General features: G+C 39.0%; 3 protein-coding genes across 3 annotated transcripts in view; 1 reads left to right on the top strand and 2 right to left on the bottom strand.

The window, feature by feature from the left end:
* LOC107600421 (Wilms tumor protein 1-interacting protein homolog) overlaps window positions 1-6122 on the bottom strand; it is a 35709-nt gene extending 29587 nt beyond the window's left edge. Inside the window, exon 1 of the mRNA XM_016292318.1 lies at window positions 4553-6122. Coding sequence (XP_016147804.1) covers window positions 4553-5876 — 1324 coding nt within the window. The 5' untranslated portion in view covers window positions 5877-6122. The remainder of the gene's footprint in view (window positions 1-4552) is intronic.
* A 1614-nt stretch (window positions 6123-7736) lies between these two features.
* Window positions 7737-10946, bottom strand: LOC107600430 (short-chain dehydrogenase/reductase family 42E member 1-like). Its single transcript, XM_016292326.1, has 3 exons — window positions 10858-10946; window positions 9120-9605; window positions 7737-8468 (listed from the first exon to the last, which is right to left on the bottom strand). The coding sequence occupies exons 1-3, from the start codon at window positions 10920-10922 to the stop codon at window positions 7829-7831; spliced, it is 1191 nt and encodes a 396-aa protein (XP_016147812.1). The 5' UTR covers window positions 10923-10946; the 3' UTR covers window positions 7737-7828.
* Window positions 10947-13100: 2154 nt separating this feature from the next.
* The window catches only part of LOC107600906 (E3 ubiquitin-protein ligase NEDD4-like), a 31417-nt gene continuing 25991 nt past the window's right edge, over window positions 13101-18526 (top strand). The window contains exons 1-4 of the mRNA XM_016292886.1: window positions 13101-13336; window positions 14174-14247; window positions 16679-16757; window positions 16834-16929. Coding sequence (XP_016148372.1) covers window positions 13286-13336; window positions 14174-14247; window positions 16679-16757; window positions 16834-16929 — 300 coding nt within the window. The 5' untranslated portion in view covers window positions 13101-13285. The remainder of the gene's footprint in view (window positions 13337-14173; window positions 14248-16678; window positions 16758-16833; window positions 16930-18526) is intronic.

Raw genomic sequence — 18526 nt, 5'->3', positions numbered from 1 at the left:
GATAATGGGTAACACTTTACTTGAAGGGGTGTGCATAAGACTGACATGACACCTTCATAATCATGACATGACACATATCATGAATATGAAGGAGGTTTTATGCATGTTTATGACAACTGTCATTAAGTGTCATTCGCTCAGTTATGTCATTTTTAATGCAAATATGACATTATTTGACCTAACCCTACCCGTACCCTTACCCCTAACCATAGCCCATAACAAAGACATCTCAAACAATGTCATCTTTGCATTAAAAATTACATAACTGAGCGAATGACACTTAATGACAGTTGTCATAAACATGCATAAAAAACCTTCATATTCATGACATGTGTCATGTCTTGATTATGTAGGTGTCATGTCAGTCTTATGAAGGTGTCATGTCAGTCTTATGCACACCCCTTCAAGTAAAGTGTAACCAGAGAATGTTACTTGAATCATGTTGTAGTTATCAAATGAAATCTTGAATCTGTCAAACATTCTGAAGAAAGTTGAGATTTTATTTTTTTGCCATAGTTTGGGCCACCTCTTCATGTATAACAACAACAACATGCACAGATTTATGCAAAATCCAAATGCACTCAACACTGTCATGCAACTCAGCATTTAGAACCCAAATTTACTGCACTTCTTTTGCACCAAATCAAAACGATGCACAGCTAGACTTTGAGCAAAAAACAATTCTCTGAATGGAAACTGCGGCGAGCAAAGTCTCATTCTGTGTTTATTTTAAACCAGAGCCTGAATCCCGAATGCCTGTGTGGATACACGAGGTCAGAGGTCGGCTGATTCAGCGCTAAAGCAGGCGAATAACGCTGGCAGAAAACATCCAGCGCGTCTCAGGAGCAGCTACTCTGAGAAACTCAAATGTAAGCAAAGCTACTTTTGGAGTGTTTCTGTGTTTTGTGCATGTTTGTGTGCACATGTGCGGACTAAGACGATTGTTATTCTAAGCAGGTGATCAGTGTTGACCCCCAGCAGCTGTGTCTGGCTGCAGAGACAAACAGTCTGTGCCAAGAGTCTGGTGCTGAAACGGCAGCCTAATCGCTCGCTAAAAGATCCTGAATGCTTATTCAACCAGTCGTGCATTATTTGTGATCGCTCGCAATTTTACACCAAGTTCGTAGCAAAAAATGCAAACTATTGAAGTGTAAAAAAAAATGTAAATCCAAACAACGAAGCCAATCAAACTCACTCTGTAGGGCAGAACACTTAAAGTGAGCACTTTGAAGGGTGCATTTTAATGTAGTCTGATAACTGCACATTTAGTTTGACACACTGTCGTTCAAAAGTCTGGGATCGGTAAGGTTTTTAATGTTTTTGAAAGAAGTCTCTTAAGCTCATCAAGGCTGCATTTATTTGATCAAAAGTACAGAAAAAAACTGTAATATTGTGAAATATTATTGCTATTTAAATAATGGTTTTCTATTTTAATAGGCCTTAAAATATAATTTATTTCTGTGATGCAAAGCTGAATTTTCAGCATCATTACTCCTGTCTTCAGTGTCACATGATCCTTCAGAAATCACTCTAATATGCTGATTTGTTATCAATGTTGGAAACAGTTTTTGCTGCTTAATATGTTTTTGGAAACGGTGATACTTTTTTCAAAAGTTAAAAAGAACAGCATTTATTCAAAATAGAAAACTTTTCTAACAATATGAAGTCTTTACTATCCCTTTTTATCAATTGAACACATCCTTGCTGAATAAAAGTATTAATTTCTTTCATTAAAAAGAAAGAAAGAAAAAAAATGTACTGACCCCAAACTTTTGAACGGGAGTGTACTGTTACAAAAGATTTCTATTTTCAGAAGAACTTTGCTGCATAAATAAAAACAACAATAAAAACCTTGCTTCTCACACATACACAAGTCACTCACAATGAAAATGTTTTCATCATTTACCATATTTTACATGCTTTTGGCCGTGAAACACAAAATGCAATGATCAGCAGAGCTGTTTTCCATACAAATAAGCATGCAATGGGCATTTGAGCTCAAAAAAGTACTATAAAAGTAGTCCATACATGCATGCATATAGTAGTCCATACATATTATTATTATGCACATATTTTATTATACAAGTTTTCTGATAATTCACTGATAACCTTTCCTGTGCTGCAGCTCTCAAATTTCACAGAGCATGTACAAATCTGGTACATGGAGGCGTTTTGTAGGTTTAATGTCAGTTAGACCGACTTGGTTCTTGCATGTCACATGATTGCAAATGAGATGTAAGAGTTGCAGCATAGGGCAAGACCATGCAATTCTGACCCTTTTTGGGTGAATACAGACTCCTTTTATAGTGCAGTTCTCTCATTTTAGGATCTTGACAGCAGCAAGAAGATTCTGATACAGGTTTGGAACAACATGACGGTGAGAAAATGCTGACAGATTTTTACTAGCTTTAAGAGCGCAGAAAGACACATCACGAATACCCGGCGAGATTGATTTTAGGGGAGCTGTTGTCACGGTAACGGAGAAGGTTCGCTCTCACGCGCAGACTAATGCAGACTAAAGAGGGTTCGGCATGCAGTAAAAAAACATCACCTGCTCCTCGGAGGCAAAAACACACTCATACCTCCATCTCTAGACTTCCTGCAACTAAACCTGTGCAAATGTGTTTCCAGGCAGTAGCAGAAACAAAGCCCAGTTGCTACAGAGACACAAACGATGAGACAATGCGACACAGTCACAACAACCGATCTAAAGCTTGTGTTACTTAAAAAGATGAACATGTTGTTAAAGTCATACTTATTAGTGGTGTTCGCTAAGCAAGCATTACTATTGCTCATACCTAAGGTTAATGATTTGAACAAATCCCTAACAGTGTTTGTGCTCCAGACATGAATGATTACTCAAAAAAATGAGTTTAAATTCTGTTAATTCTAGTCAATATGTGAGTTTTAAAGGGATAGTTCACCCAGAAATGAAAATTCTCTCATCATTTACTCACCCTCAAGCTGTTCCAAACCCGTATGGGTTTCTTTAGTGTGCTGAACACAAAAGAAGATATTTTGAAGAATGCTGGTAAACAAACAGTTAACGGTAGCCATTGACTTACATGCATATTTTCCCCATACAATATAAGTCAATGGCTACCGTCAACTGTTTAGTAACCAACATTCCTTTCGTTTTTGGGTGGACTACTATACCTTTAAGGTTTAAAGAGCTTTGAAGGCACTTCATCTGCATTTCTCTTCCACTAAACCAATACTAGTCCCGCCAAATCACAAATTAGGACTTCCCTAAGAAAAAAAACACATGCTCACATATGCCTCTAAAGAGCATTTCTGTTGACGTTCAGGCCTTGGAAGGACACTGGCAGGAAGTGGCGTTCAAACTGGGAGACAAAGTATGTACTCTCTGAAGACTTGCCTTTTTCCGTCCAGGTCCGGGCCAAAAACAAGCCCGCTAAGAACCCTGTTTGTCTGCTCACTGACTACAATGTCCTTTTTGGGCAGTGCCAGTTGGGATGCCAGCAGCCTTTGTTGTGATTGGCTGCCCGGTGTGACTAAAACCAATCAGCAATCAGCTGGTTACGATGCAAAACGAGCCAGTTACTGCGGTGTTTAGCCAAAGTTTGTATGCATTTGGCACCATGCACCAACCTACATACTTAAATCGTCTGAGTTGGGAGCAAAACTTGTGTTTTATCAAAACAACACACTAACCAAACAAACAAACATGAACTATGATTATAATACTGATTTCTACTAAATCTACCCAATTGTTTCACCAAAACACTTGTCTTGTTTGCTGAAGGTGCCTGCTACTGAGAAAAAGACTCACATTTGTGTCCTGCGCTTCAAAAGAGATCTCAGCAATGTCTCAAACTGTGCTCAGTAAATGCACTCACCAAATTCTCCAGAGATCGAATGATCTGAGCTGCTATTCAGATTTATTTTATAGCTCTATACACTTTTTGGACGTCAACTGTTAACTAAGTTGTGTCGGTTTTAATTGGGAGAGATACCCAAGATAAAGTTAATCATTAAAGAAAACAATTCAGAGCCATTAAGTCTCCTTTTGAGAATTAAAACTGCACTGATGAATGAAAAGACACAGTGTCTTTAGTCTATGTTGCAGCATGCCTTGTGAGATGATCCAGGTTTAGGAAAGTTGGCATCTTTTGCATGATGCCTTTGGGTGAAAAAGTCTGGATGAATGATGCATTTAACCAGCTCAAAGATAAATAATCATAATGTGATTAAAGCAGACATACAAAGTGCTCAAGTATAACCCCTCTTGTCTAGAAAGCACACTGATTCATTGACAAAACATGATTTACACCTGTTTTCCCACACCCTAATGATACTTTAATGAGTCCGACACAAAGGCTGCTCTGTGCTGGCTCAGCTCAGGGGTGTTTGAGCGTGTCACGGTGTGAATGACTTTTCCACCAAACAATTCCAGAAAAGTTGATTCAAAATCATGTTTTTATGAAAGCATAAAAGACAAAAAACAAAGCTCTCTCCAAAGGGGAATGACCTGATGTCTCCAGACAAACTAATTACAAGTGAATCAAAAAGTGACCCTGGTTCTACTCACCAAAATATTCCTTTTTCATGTGCATTTCGAGCTCTTTCTCCAGCTCCAGGGTGAGGGCCTCCAGGCGCCGCTCCGCCTGACTGGGGCCGCTGTCCTGGGATGGAGTGATCTGGTACGGCAGCTTTAAGCGCTGCGCCCCGGTGCCCATCTTCCCGTAGTTAAACGCGATGTTGACGTCTGAATTCTGCTGCTGCGGCTCCTCCAGCACGGGAAAAGTTTGGAGGTGGACGCGGTTGTTGTGGAGGCCGTTTGGCTCCGTGAAGTCCTGCAGCAGCGCGTCCTCCGGCAAACCGGGTCCCAACATGGGGAGCTGGAGCTCGGGATACGCGCTCATGGATCCCCGGGAGCTCCGAGAGCTCCTGGAGCTGTGGCTGGAGATGCTCGAGCGGGGACTGACCACGCAGTTGGCCACCCCTGCGGGTCGTGCGTCCTGGCAGCAGATGCTGGACCGGGGGCTGGTCACGGGGACGCCGTGCACCGCGCCGCTCTCCGGCTCGTGGTTCCCCGCGGGCGTGAAGCGCGAGTCGGAGTAGCTGGAGCGCGGGCTCGTGGTGCTCGACCGGGGGCTGATGTGCCGCTGGTCGTAGCCCATGCTGATGCCGCTGGTTCGGTTACTGCTCGGTTTGCTCCCGCAGTCGTAGCTGTTGAGGCTGGTTCTGGGGCTGGAGTGTTTGCTGGTGTCGCTGGCCGTGCTGGCGTAACTCGACCGGGGGCTGATCACGCTGTTCCCCTCGCAGTACTTCTCCTGTCCGGGTGACACCAGGCTGGACCGCGGGCTGCTGATGCTCGACCTCGGGCTGGTGTGTTTGCTCTGGTCTTGCGATGAGTGGGACGAAGCCAGACTGGACCGGGGGCTCGTGGCCGGGTACCTGCCATCAGGATTGGCCACGCATAAGCTGTTGCTCCTCGCACCAGGAACGGGCACCTGTTTCCCCAGAATGAGCCCGTCGTAGGCGCATCCGGCGCTGTACCGGTGCGCCTGCACCTCTGCGTGCGTGTATCTCCTGAGACGCTCCGACGCGCCGCTGTAACACGGCAAGGCAACTTCAGATTTGGTGCAGTACGCGTCGGGATCGGGATAGACCGCTTCCCTTTGCGGAGAACAGAAATCCAGAGGCACTGAGGGTCGGTTCCCGTTGACGGAGCGCACGGAAGCCGCGCCGTAGACTTTGTTCCCGGGCGTGGAGGAGCTGCCATTCATTCGTTTAGTTTTCTCCATGTCGGGGTTCGGCTCCCCGTATATCCCGTCCTGATAAACGTCATAAATGGAGAGGTTTTCCATCAGTTTGCTCGCTCTGCGCCCCGGATCCTCATATTCATCCATGACGCGCGGGCGAGTTGAGGGACGCTGAACGGGCGAGTGCGCGGCGCGCTAGTCAACTACAACACAAACTGCATTTTACACGGAAAAATGTCGCCTCAGGCGAACCATCGTTGCCTGTTCGCGCTTACTTAGTCCTTCTCCGTCATTCCGTCGCGATGCATGCTCCCCGCCTGTCGATTTGTGGCGATACGGTCGTCGTGACAAAGTTTCCACACAAGAGAGCGTTTGTCAATTTCAGTTTTTGTAAAGTTGAAAGGTCTTTACAGTCAATGGCGCGCTGCGCGGAGGAATTTTCTCGCTTTGATTTTCCGTGATTGTTCCTGCAAACTCGTTTCCAGCGAATCCAACTCGCCTATAATTCTCCCCCGATGATCCCGCAATTATCAGCAGAGATGCTGAGCGCGGAGACGGACGAGTACGCGTGCATCAAACGATTCATTCGGGACTCGTTTGCGTGAGAGGAATGCGCGGAGGGAGACGGGCTGCGCTGCGGCGCTCTGGAATGTGGTTAATGCCGGAGCGAAACAATGATAGAGAGCAACTCAGCAAGGGGGAGCAGAATCCTGAAAAAAAGCCCTTTGGAGAGTCTATGTGTGTCCACTTTCATGCAGCGGGACAGATTAAAGATTTAACCACACAGACCAGCCCACAGAAAATAATTAAAAACTAAACGGAAAAACTTTAAACAACAACAAGCAACTTTCTATGCAACTGTATTCTTGGGAGTACAATTAGTACTAATAAATACTCTTGTCCAAGGCTGTTTGTTAGATCTACCTGTCTTGTGTTTCACAGGTAACTCATGCTTCAAAAACACCAGTACTTTCATGCACGATGTACAGCAGGCCAGTGAAGGTTTGTTGAATCTGGGGGAAGGGCAGATCCCAAACATCTCATTGTGCATCAGTGACCAAGGCTATTGTCACTAACTTACATTTCCGTCACCATACAGTGTATTTTGACACTTCAGTCACATTTAAAATATCAGATAGCAAAATATCAGAGCAAGAGTCATTTTTTGCAAATATAGTTTAAGCGCACTTTTCAAGTGAAATGTTTGACAGAATAAAGTTTGAATTGCTAAAACAATAGACCGTATTGTATGACTATGCGATTGTTGTTAGCGGAACGTGTTGATAGTTCATGCAAGGAGCTGCACCCGAGGAATTACTTTTTTTAGGAACTTGTTTTTATATTTTGTCTGTACAATGATATTCATACCTTTTACATAACTTTTTAAAACACAAAATCATATATACACACACTACACTGAAAATCTGGGATAGTTTTTCACATGCCCATAGAAATAAACAGAACATTTCAGGAATTTGGTGTTTCAGGATAGCGCAAACAGTCCAGCATGGCACTAGGAATGACAAGGTCATGGGTTTGATTCTCAGGGAATGCATGAATTCATAAAACGTATGCAGTGTTCCTTTGAATACCAAAACACATAAACGCAATTTAAAGCAAAGATATGGCATAAAAAATACAAATATTTCAGATTGTGCACTATTTCTATGTGACTAATCAAATGTAAGTAAACAAGCAAAAGACTAAACACATTTTGAAATTCCTGTAATTTAAAAAAATATTTTTTTTTTTAAATTTGAACCGAAAAAAAAAATCACATATCACATATAGCAAACACAGTCTTGCTGGTTAACCATTTGTTTTTACCAAAATAAAGGCATAATTTTATTCTTTTTTTTCTGAAAGTGTTTTAATATTGTTTAAAATCCACAAAATATGTTTACCCTGAACTCTGAGGACACTGCCCTTCAAGGAGTGGGAATAAAATGAAAAAATGAACAGCCTATTTGTGCCTCTTTACGACATTTTACAATATAACAGCCCTCATGTGCATTAATATGAATATATGTTTTAAAAATTAACAAATCAGGTCAGTATAAACCTTACATAAGTAACAGAAATGAAAGTCATTGCACATTTCACTGTCCCACAACCGGAAGGCAGGAGAGCACCACTGCTGCAAATACAACCACCAAAGCAACATCTAAAATTAGTTTCTTAATTGATGACTGGCTGTGTTTCTTCCCATGACCTCTGCCTCGAAACCATTGCACAACATCTTCAAGGTCACATAGTTTAGGCTCATATCCTAGCTCTTCTCGTGCCTTACGCATACTGAAATAGTGTGTGACGCCCGTCTTGTAGACCTCAGTATGGGTCAGCAGGGGTTGGAAGTTATAAATCCGCCCCACGATATGATGAACCATCTCGGTCAGAAAGGCAAAGAGGTAAATAAGCGATATGGGCCGTCGAAGCGTGGGGAACGAGTATCCCAGACCCTCCACCAGAGGCCTAAAAAACTCAAAGTTGTTAACAGGCCTTCCGTCGGAGATAAAATAGGGCTGACTGGTGGCACGATGCTGACGCTTTTCAGTTAAAGCCTCGGCAGCTAACATGTGTGCAGACACTAGATTATCCACATGAACAAACTCCACCAGACTATCAGGTTCCCCGTAAACAAACCTAAAGATCCCGTTCTCAATGTAACTAACTATCCTAGGCAAGTGCCTTTCCTCCCCGGGGGCCATATACAGTGGGTACGGAAAGTATTCAGACCCCCTTAAATTTTTCACTCTTTGTTATATTGCAGCCATTTGCTAAAATCATTTAAGTAATTTTTTTTCCTCATTAATGTACACACAGCACCCCATATTGACAGAAAAACACAGAATTGTTGACATTTTTGCAGATTTATTCAAAAAGAAAAACTGACATATCACATGGTCCTAAGTATTCAGACCCTTTGCTGTGACACTCATATATTTAACTCAGGTGCTGTCCGTTTCTTCTGATCATCCTTGAGATGGTTCTACACCTTCATTTGAGTCCAGCTGTGTTTGATTATACTGATTGGACTTGATTAGGAAAGCCACACACCTGTCTATATAAGACCTTACAGCTCACAGTGCATGTCAGAGCAAATGAGAATCAAGATGCAGTCGGGAGATGGGAGAAAGTTGTAGAAAGTCAACCATCACTGCAGCCCTCCACCAGTCGGGGCTTTATGGCAGAGTGGCCCGACGGAAGCCTCTCCTCAGTGCAAGACACATGAAAGCCCGCATGGAGGACTCCAAGATGGTGAGAAATAAGATTCTCTGGTCTGATGAGACCAAGATAGAACATTTTGGCCTTAATTCTAAGCGGTATGTGTGGAGAAAACCAGGCAAAGAGTGAAAAATTTAAGGGGGTCTGAATACTTTCCGTACCCACTGTATACCGGCTGGACGAAGGGCGCAAGTCTGTAGCACACCTACACTGTTATTCAGAGGCGAACCGTTTGCTTTTAACACCTGCATCTCGGCTATAGACTTAGTCCTGGGGTAGTGATCAGGGTGCAGGGGCAAGTAAGGAAGACTTTCATCACCGTCCTTAATCTCCTGACCACCAAACACTACGTTATACGTGCTCGCGTAGACCAAACGAGGGACTCTGTGTGCCACACAAGCCCTGAGGATGTTCTCTGTTCCCTGTACGTTCACTTCTTCGATGAGTTTTCGATTGAGCTGCTCCTGTCCCGACATCCCATAGGAGGCGATGTGGAACGCGCAGTTCACACCCCGAACCGCTTCTTCCACCTGTGTGTAGTCACGGATATCTGCCCGCATGAATACGATACCCTCGGGCAACTCTTGGCTTGGTGGTCTCACATCAAACAGCACAACGTTCGAGGAGGTTTTAAGGAGAGCACAGGCAAGACTGAAAGAGAAATCACAATAAAGCTTTAAAGTAATAGTTCACCCAAAAATTTAAATGCCCTCAGGTTATGTAGATGAGTTTGTTTCTGTATCAGATTTGGAGAAATGTAGAATTGCATCACTTGCTCTGCAGTGAATGGGTGCCATCAGAAGGAGAGTCCAAACAGCTGATAAAAACATCACAGTAATCCACACCACTCCAGTCCATCAGCTCACATCTGGAGAAGACAAAAGCTGCGTGTTTGTAAGAAACAAATCCATCAAGACATTTTAAACCATCACTTCTGGCCATAACCCATAATAACGCTTCCGCCAGTGAAAAAGTCCATCTCCTGTTGTCTCTCACATCAGAATCAAGCCACATATTTGTTTAGAGCTGTTTTGGACTCTTTTGGCTTGATCTGTGCAGATTTCTCTCCTGATTCAGACCAGGCAACTGTATCACTGGAGGAAGCGTTATTATGGACTCACATTTTAGCTGGAAGCAATGAGTTAAAAACGTCTTCATGATGGATTTATTTCTTACAAACACGCAGCTTTTCATTTCTGAAGATGTTAACTGCTGGACTGGAATGGTGTGGATTACTTGTGGATTATTGCGATGTTTTTATCAGCTGTTTGGACTCTCATTCTGACGGCACCCATTCACTGTAGAGCATCCATTGCTGAGCAAGTGATGTGAAGCAACATTTCTCCAAATCTGTTCTGATGAAGAAACAAACTCACCTACATTTTGGATGGTGAGTAAATTTGAGCAAATTTTCTTTTTTGGGTGAACTATTCCTTTAATTATACAGCGGGGGAAATGTAAAAAAAAGTGTAAGTTTTAGTATACTGAAAAAATGATGTAAAATTTAGTATAATAAAAAAAAAGATGTAAAATGAAATAAATATATAGTTTCATGCAATATTTCTAAAATTCAAGTAATTGTCAACTCAGACTTTTGGACCCCACTGTATATAACATTTTTTAAAATTATAAAAAAAAATGTGTTGCAAAGCGACTGAGAAAAACAGTATCTTCTATAGAGCTGCTTTATAGTTTTTAAAGGAGTTTGCTTCACAACTAATGAACTCTGCAACATTCACACTATTGAACTAAATTGTATCATCACTGAACTCATTTGAGCTGAAGGATTGCTGTTCTATAATATAGCATGTAGCGCCATCTAGTGGTTTGTGTGGGTGCTGTGACTGGTGGAAAATACTAAGAAATGAACACTGAAAGATTGTAAATTGTCATTAGATCTCACCGGAATCCAAAATAACCTCCTCCACCGGTTATGAGGAAGGTTCTGCCTCTTCTGTTGACTTCCATTGTGTTAGAGAAGCAGGGAGAGTGGAATCTGCAGGGTGAAATGAATGATTATGATTAGACTATGCTACAAACAAATGATGTTTGATGTGCATGCAGATTCTGGAAATAAATAACGGGGCGGGACGATGAAGTCAAGCGTTTTCATTGGATAAGAGTCAGCTGGGCCTCGCTGTGATTGGCTGAAAATGAACTCCTCGATTGGAAGAGATAACAGTAAAGATAGATAGATAGCTTTCTACCCTGTGGTTTATGATGGTGTTCCTTTGGTAATGCACACAACATTTCCCATCAATAAAATATAATGAATTCTATTCTATTCTATTATTCTAGACTGTTTTCAATAGCTTGTCTATCTATCTATCTATCTATCTATCTATCTATCTATCTATCTATCTATCTATCTATCTATCTATCTATCTATCTATCTATCTATCTATCTATCTATCTATCTATCTATCTATCTATCTATCTATCTATCTGTCTGTTGATCTTTAGAATGAAACAACGTATGCTAATACAGGAATACTTTACAACACAAGTATTATATCCTCCTGAGAAGCATAAAAAAAGTTTTGTGAATTTTGATGTTTTTTATGCCATTACATTAGGTGGAGAAACAAATGGAGAAAAAACATTTTATTCATATTGTATTCTTTGTAGAGGACGCCAAGACTAAGTTATTCAAAAAAAAAAAAAAAAAAAGATATGAAAAGGCTACATGCCTTTTCATATCTTTAAAAAAAAATATATATATTTTTAGGCATAAACAATGCTTTATTTTTTTCATTCACCAATCAGTTTTTAGGTTTCAGGCTATTTTTAACCAAACTTTCTACAAATATGATTGTTATTAAAGATATAACAGAAAGATTTGATATAATATTTTACTTTATGCATTGCAATATGTGCGTAAAATGTCCATAAACTGGTATTCCCATTCTATACAATATATCTGTACATTGCATAATTTGCATATTAATGTGTTCTTGGGGCAAACCATAATGAAAAATGAAGTGTTATAATAGGAGTAATAACCTGGCAACATTTTCATAAGAATATCGCATATTTAATAGGAATATTGATCTATAATTTCTTTCCTATTGACTTGTTGTGTTTCCCGAAGATTATGATTAACAGCCATTTATCCTGGTTTCCTCAGAAGTATGAAAATTATGCCCTGTTTCATAACAAAAAGTCGTTTTTCTGAGATTATTACTATTATTTTATTTTTTTTACGAGAAACAATTTGAAAATGAGTCACATTTAAATGATGATTACAAAGTATCTCTGAATGTGCTCTGAACCAGACTGTGACATGTAGGGTCTCAGAGAAATTCACTAAAAGATGATGTCCTCTACAGAGGACAGAAGTCTACGCCTGGGTCCCAGGAGGATAAGATTTATATTACAAATTAGCTTGGGAAGAAAATCATGACTAGGCCTCTATATTTGGACATTTTATTGTTCCACATACAGTATTGCAAGTTCCATGAATGGTAATAATCATAATAAACATTCAACACGACTGATTTAAAAAGATGAACTGATTTAAAATGTAGATTTAAAGAAAAAGAGATCATGTTTACGTCAGCAAATCGATAAAAAATGCCACAGAAAAAAAGCCTCACCGTTCTGTCTGTGTTTGAAGGATCAGCTTCAGACAAGGGGTTCAGTTTGGGGTCTTCATGCAAAACAAAGAGATTGAATTTCTGTGCAATAATATGTTGATTGTAGCCAAGTTTTATATACATAGGCTACCTGTAGATTTGTGAAAGTTTCTCCTTGTTTTGAGGCTTTTAAAAATGATTTTAGAATTTTATTTTAATCCATAAAACTATTAAAATACGAAGAGCGCCATAAAATTCTCTAAACTTCTGGCTACATACTTGGATTGACCCCCCTCCCCTGAAATGTAATTTAATTTGTCTTATAATTTGCTTTACATGTTTTGTTATTATTTAAACCTTTTTTTATTTATATTTTTTACTTGTGTTTATGATATGCTGCTTGTATTAATTGTTAATGTGTTTAACAATGGAATGATGACAATGCCTGTTTGTTATTAGAATGTTTAGTAAAGGGGCGTGGTCAACGAGCTGTTATATATACATCAGTGGGCGTGGTCTGGGACAAAGTGGGCGTGGGCGACGCCGTGGGGGCGTGTCGAGGAGGTGGACGTGAGGATGTCCATCGCCGTAGTTTCAGTTTCCACGATGCATTTGACGAGCTAACGCCTCTCCGCTCGTGTCATATCCCGGGGAAGCGTTTTCAAAGCCTGCTCTTTGACGGATTTATTTGTATCTTTCGGTCGTTCATATCGACGCAGGTTGGCATCCTGGCATCCTGGCATCCTGGCACGGAACATGAACATGGCCGCGCTCCTCCCGGAGGTTCGAGGACTTCAGACGGATGAGGTGAACGAATTAGACATATCATGTGATGTGTCATATCAGTCATAGCAATTCTGTGAAATTGCATAAACAACAGTTGGCTGGCAGTCTACAGCTTGTGTGAGATTGGGTTAATAGTAGGAAGTTCTGCTCCACTTTGTTTTATGATAACTGTAATCATCAATTTATTGCACATATAACTGACCCCATAACCATGTTTGCTTGCGATTAAGAAAGGATGTGTTTGTTTAGGTGATAAAAATCAATTTCTTGTATTGCCATTGTTGTCTCGTGACTCAAGTGAAGTATTGCGCAACACCTGCTGTACTGTATATGACGCCATATACCACATGACGTCACATCGTTGTTGATCACATGTGGCGTAGATAATTTCAATATATTTGTTGTTTGTAGCTCTTCTGGGTGTGTTGCTATCATGTTCGACACACATTTTGGGATATAATCAATAAACATGTCTTAAAGACATTTAGTAAGAGTTAATGCGTACTAAATAAACTTAGAGTCGATTGGCCAAAATGTGTATTAGTGCGAGATGATGTAGTCAATATTTAGGTCTAATTTCCTGGAAGAAATAAGATGGGCAATTTGACATTTCTTCCAGGAAAATATACCACAAATATTGATTACATCATCTTGCATTAATGCACATTTTGGCCAATCAAATGCTCTCTGAAATAAGGATGCCCCTCCCACTTATGGGTCAGAGCACACCGCATTGACTCCCTGTTTCAGTAGGAACTCCTCTGCAGTCCTCAAGCCATTTCAATTCGGTTTTAATCGTACATCTACAGGCTGTTTAATTCTTTGTGTTGCTTATGGAATAATTTTGCTCTCCTTCAGGATGAATCCAGAATCTTAAGGGTGAAAGTCATTGGTGGAATTGGTTTGGCTAAGAAGGACATTTTGGGTGCCAGGTCAGTATTGCAGATATTGCACCATGAGAATGACACTATAACATAAACGACAACCGATATAATGGCCAGGCTGATTAAACGGCCAATACTTGAGCATCTGAGGCGATAATGCTGCCCGTTCCTAATATACAAACTACCTTTTCAAAATATAAATATTGTGTAAAATGTTCGTGTTTATTGCCTTATATTGGCACACCTTGCTCTTTAAATACCAGCCGTTGACAACTAATTATGGTCCCTTTTCTTCTTGAATTAGTGTTCATATTTTCTTTAACACTAGAACCGGCACGGGGTAAATTTTTAATTTTTTTGTCCTGTTGTTTTATGTTCAATAGACAATATATGAGCAATAATAATTCACGGCACAGCATAGGATGTGTGTATATAGTGTGTGTATATATATATATATATATTTATTTATTTATTTGATTATATATATTTTTTTCTAGGAATCGGGCAGACTAGAATTCATAGCAACACAGTAGCGATTAGCGAATAATAAATGAACAAAAACGAATAATTAATCCAAAGTTTGAACATTTATGAGCAGGCTAAAATGAACTTTGTATTAATTATTCATTTTTGTTTAGCAATTTTTATTGTTTATCGTTTGCTACTATGTTGCTATTTATTCTAGTCTGCCCGTTTCCTGAAAAAAATAAAATAAGTAATTCCGATCTTGTGAATTATTATTGCTCACAATTGTCTATTTACTGTATTTTAGTAATTTAAATAACACGGGTTATCTTAATATGTGTATCTTAACAGCATTTTATTATAATATTTCACCACCCAAATATGTATTTATTTCCTTCTAATTCTCGCTGTCATTGCAGGCTGGTTTAGCCTATATTCACCGTTAAGAAAAGTGATGAGTTGTAGCCTGCTTAAAATAGCCTTGAACATAAAACAACAGGACAAAATCATAGCTGATGACTAAAAATAATCATTTCATGACTCTAGACATTACTTTGTGAAGACAGTGGCATAATACAGTGACATAATACGTTTTTTAAGCCATATCAAAACAGTAGTCATGTGCATGGGTAAATTTTACCCTCTGGCGGTTTTAGGTATAAAATGACCCCTGGCGGTTAAAGTGTTAAATGCTTAGTTCACTTGTCATAAACAGTAGTAGACAAGGTTTTTCCCATGATTTCACTCAACACTCAGTCAGTGTCACATTTTGGGTGGATCACATGAAGTCAGATAGTGTACAGCACATTTTAAGTACATTTCGCATGGCTGAGTCCAGCAGGATCTTCACGTTCACATCTTCACGTGCCATCAGTTTGTTATGAAAACACAAAATCGTTTGTATCCCGCATAATGGAGCTTCCGTTTGGACAATCTGACACTCATACAGGCTTTTATCTGTTCCCAAAAAAGATGCTGTGAAAATAATAATAGTTTTTTACAGCCTAATAATGACATTTCAGCATTCCTGTGGATTCACGAGCTTCATCGTGATGTTTATTACTCCTCCGTTTTAGCTGGATCTTCTTTGAAAAATAACAACAAGGGGAGAAAACCAATAATGAAGTCAGCATGAAATCCAAATTGATTATATTTGCTTTCTTAATGCACATTTCTGGTCTTATTGTGCTTGCTTGTTCAGTCACATTCAGCTCTTGCTTCATTTTTCTGTGGAAAGCCCACTTTCATCATCAGTCTTTTCCCGATGAAGAAAATCATGTCCTGCCCTACTTTTTTTCTTTCTTGTTGAATATTCTGTTTTACATTACAGAAATAAAATGGATTGCAGTTGCTTTTTCATTTTGACTGTTAATGATTATAATAATGTTTGTTTTAGTAGTTATTTATTTACCATTTATTTGATCTGGTTTTTCTTACAATACAATGCATTAATATACAATGCATTGTATTATAAATGCATTGGGTTATATATAGATAGATATATATAATACAATGCAAGTGCAGTATTTTGCCAAGAAATTGTATTTACAAGCAGCCACATGCTAAAGAGTTAATGTTATTTTTATGCATAGTCTGCAGTGAACCGTAGGCTGATGGAAACAGTAGATGGCAGTGTTAGCAGCCGTCCTTGAGGGTACGAACCGATCAGCCGTGCTCACTTTGACCTAAATAACACAGCTCTAGGTATGCAATCAATATTTGTGCTGAGCGATATCATCTCTCCTTCACTGTAATACTTGCTCGGGAAAAAGGCCAGATATTCAGTGAAAACAGTTGAGGGATTGTGCGCTGCTTCCTCCTGATGTTGCATGTAGTTTAAGTTGGTGAATGGATTTGCTAGATAGGGATGAATACTTGTTATGGTGTGTATTGAGATCCATAATCACATGACTGCTAAAATATTTAGTAACACTTCCTGTATGACTCAAAGACAGCCAATCTTTTTTTCCATGTGTACTTGTGTAATATTAGTTTGTTTTCCTTTCATCCGCAGTGATCCGTACACAAGAATCTCTCTCTATGACCCCGTCAATGGAGAAATCACCGGTCTACAGACCAAAACCATCAAAAAGGTGTGTGTACAGACTCTCTACTGCAGGATTTGTCGTTTTGTCAAGAGTGTTGAACATTTCTCTGTCTTTCTTTTAGACATTGGATCCGAAGTGGAATGAGGAATTCTTCTTTAGGGTAAGTGAACGGGTATTTATGGAGATCATGCTTCTGTCAGCTGGTTGGAGCATCTTTGTGAATCTAATAAAAGCTGTCAAGAAATGTCACCTCAAAAGGAAAATGAAAAAATTATTTCAGTAGCCTTAGACAGAATTTCTGAAACTGGGGTTTGAGAGTTGATGAAACGCTAATAATTCATTAAATCACAAAAATGTAATATTCAAATAAATATATTATTTTAAAATAATAATAAATAAATGACTAAAAAAGATGGGAAAACGTTGTTTACCTGTATGTCTTGTAACCATTAATTGACATCAAAGAACCGTGAACATGCAAATGTGTTGTTAAATTATTGAAATGTTACCTCAGGGAGACTTTTAAGTAAATATTTTAGGGGTTTGGCTGGCAAAAAAAATAAAAAATGTATAATAATTTAGCAGACGCTTTTATCCAAAGCGATTTACAAATGAGGAATACAACAAGCAATTCGTTATCAAGAGGCAAATAAACATGAGAAGTGCCCATAATGTAAAGTTTCAGACATTTAGTTAAATAAAAAAAGATAATAATGTATTATTAAAATGATAAACTACATTTGTATCATCATACTACCTTTATGCTGATTTTAATTACAAAAAAACAAAATTTTGTCTACGCAGAAATATGTAAAAAAAATATATATATATATAATATTTATAGCTTAATATAATTATAATTAATAATAATACTTAATTATAATTAATAGCTTAAATGTAGTAAAAATAATTAATCTATTTTAATGAGCCTTACATTAAGCTTCTTTTTTTTTTTGTGAAAATATATATATATATATATATATATATATATATATTTTTTTTTCATTTTGGGAATGTGACCCAGACATTTGTTCATTGTAAAAACAAATTTTTCTGTACCATGGGATCTTATATACACACGTTTTGTTTGTAGTCGTTTCCTACTTTGCTGAACTCTCTGTTCATCATTCTCACATTTAGATACTGTGTGTGATTCCAATACTGTGCTCTTCTGAACTAATATTAAACAGATGCAGTCATTGTGTTTGGTAATAACAGAAAACATTATACAATACGGGCTGCTCATATTTCAGCATTGAGAGCCTGTTTAAAAGTTCAAGTGTTTTATAAAACCATTTTTTGCATTTTATATTAATAATGGACCATAATGGAGTAATGTTTCTGTGAACAGCCAAAAAACAAAGCTGATGATAATGCTTCAGTCAAAGTACATGCAGTGCTTACAAAGACTACATTAGGAACCACAGCAACACCCGTGCAACCTTGCATCACAGTGACGAGTTTTACACCACTAAATTCGTCTTCAGAAAATGTAAAAATCAATTTTTTTAGTAACGTGCATCACTGAGCAGGAGAGTTGTGTATATACAGTGGGTACAGAAAATAATCAGTTTTGTTGTAAGAAAAACTTGTATGTCATTGCTAGAATGTGTTCGCTGGCATGAACCAAGCATGCACGCTATTTGTGTCTCCTGAGGAATGTGATAGCTTACAGAAAGGATGACAAATCCTTTCAGATCTCTTTTTGTGCAAAATATTTCTAGGTTTGTGCCAGTAGATAATGTTTCTTCTGTGATCAATCTCACTTCATTTTCATTTGAAATGCATGCAATTAACCTAGTCTTTGTTTTAGA

Source organism: Sinocyclocheilus grahami, unplaced genomic scaffold, assembly GCF_001515645.1.
Source record: "Sinocyclocheilus grahami isolate Dianchi unplaced genomic scaffold, SAMN03320097.WGS_v1.1 scaffold14.1, whole genome shotgun sequence".
NCBI classification, from domain to species: Eukaryota; Metazoa; Chordata; class Actinopteri; order Cypriniformes; family Cyprinidae; genus Sinocyclocheilus; species Sinocyclocheilus grahami.
This window is presented reverse-complemented; position numbering and strand designations above follow the sequence as displayed.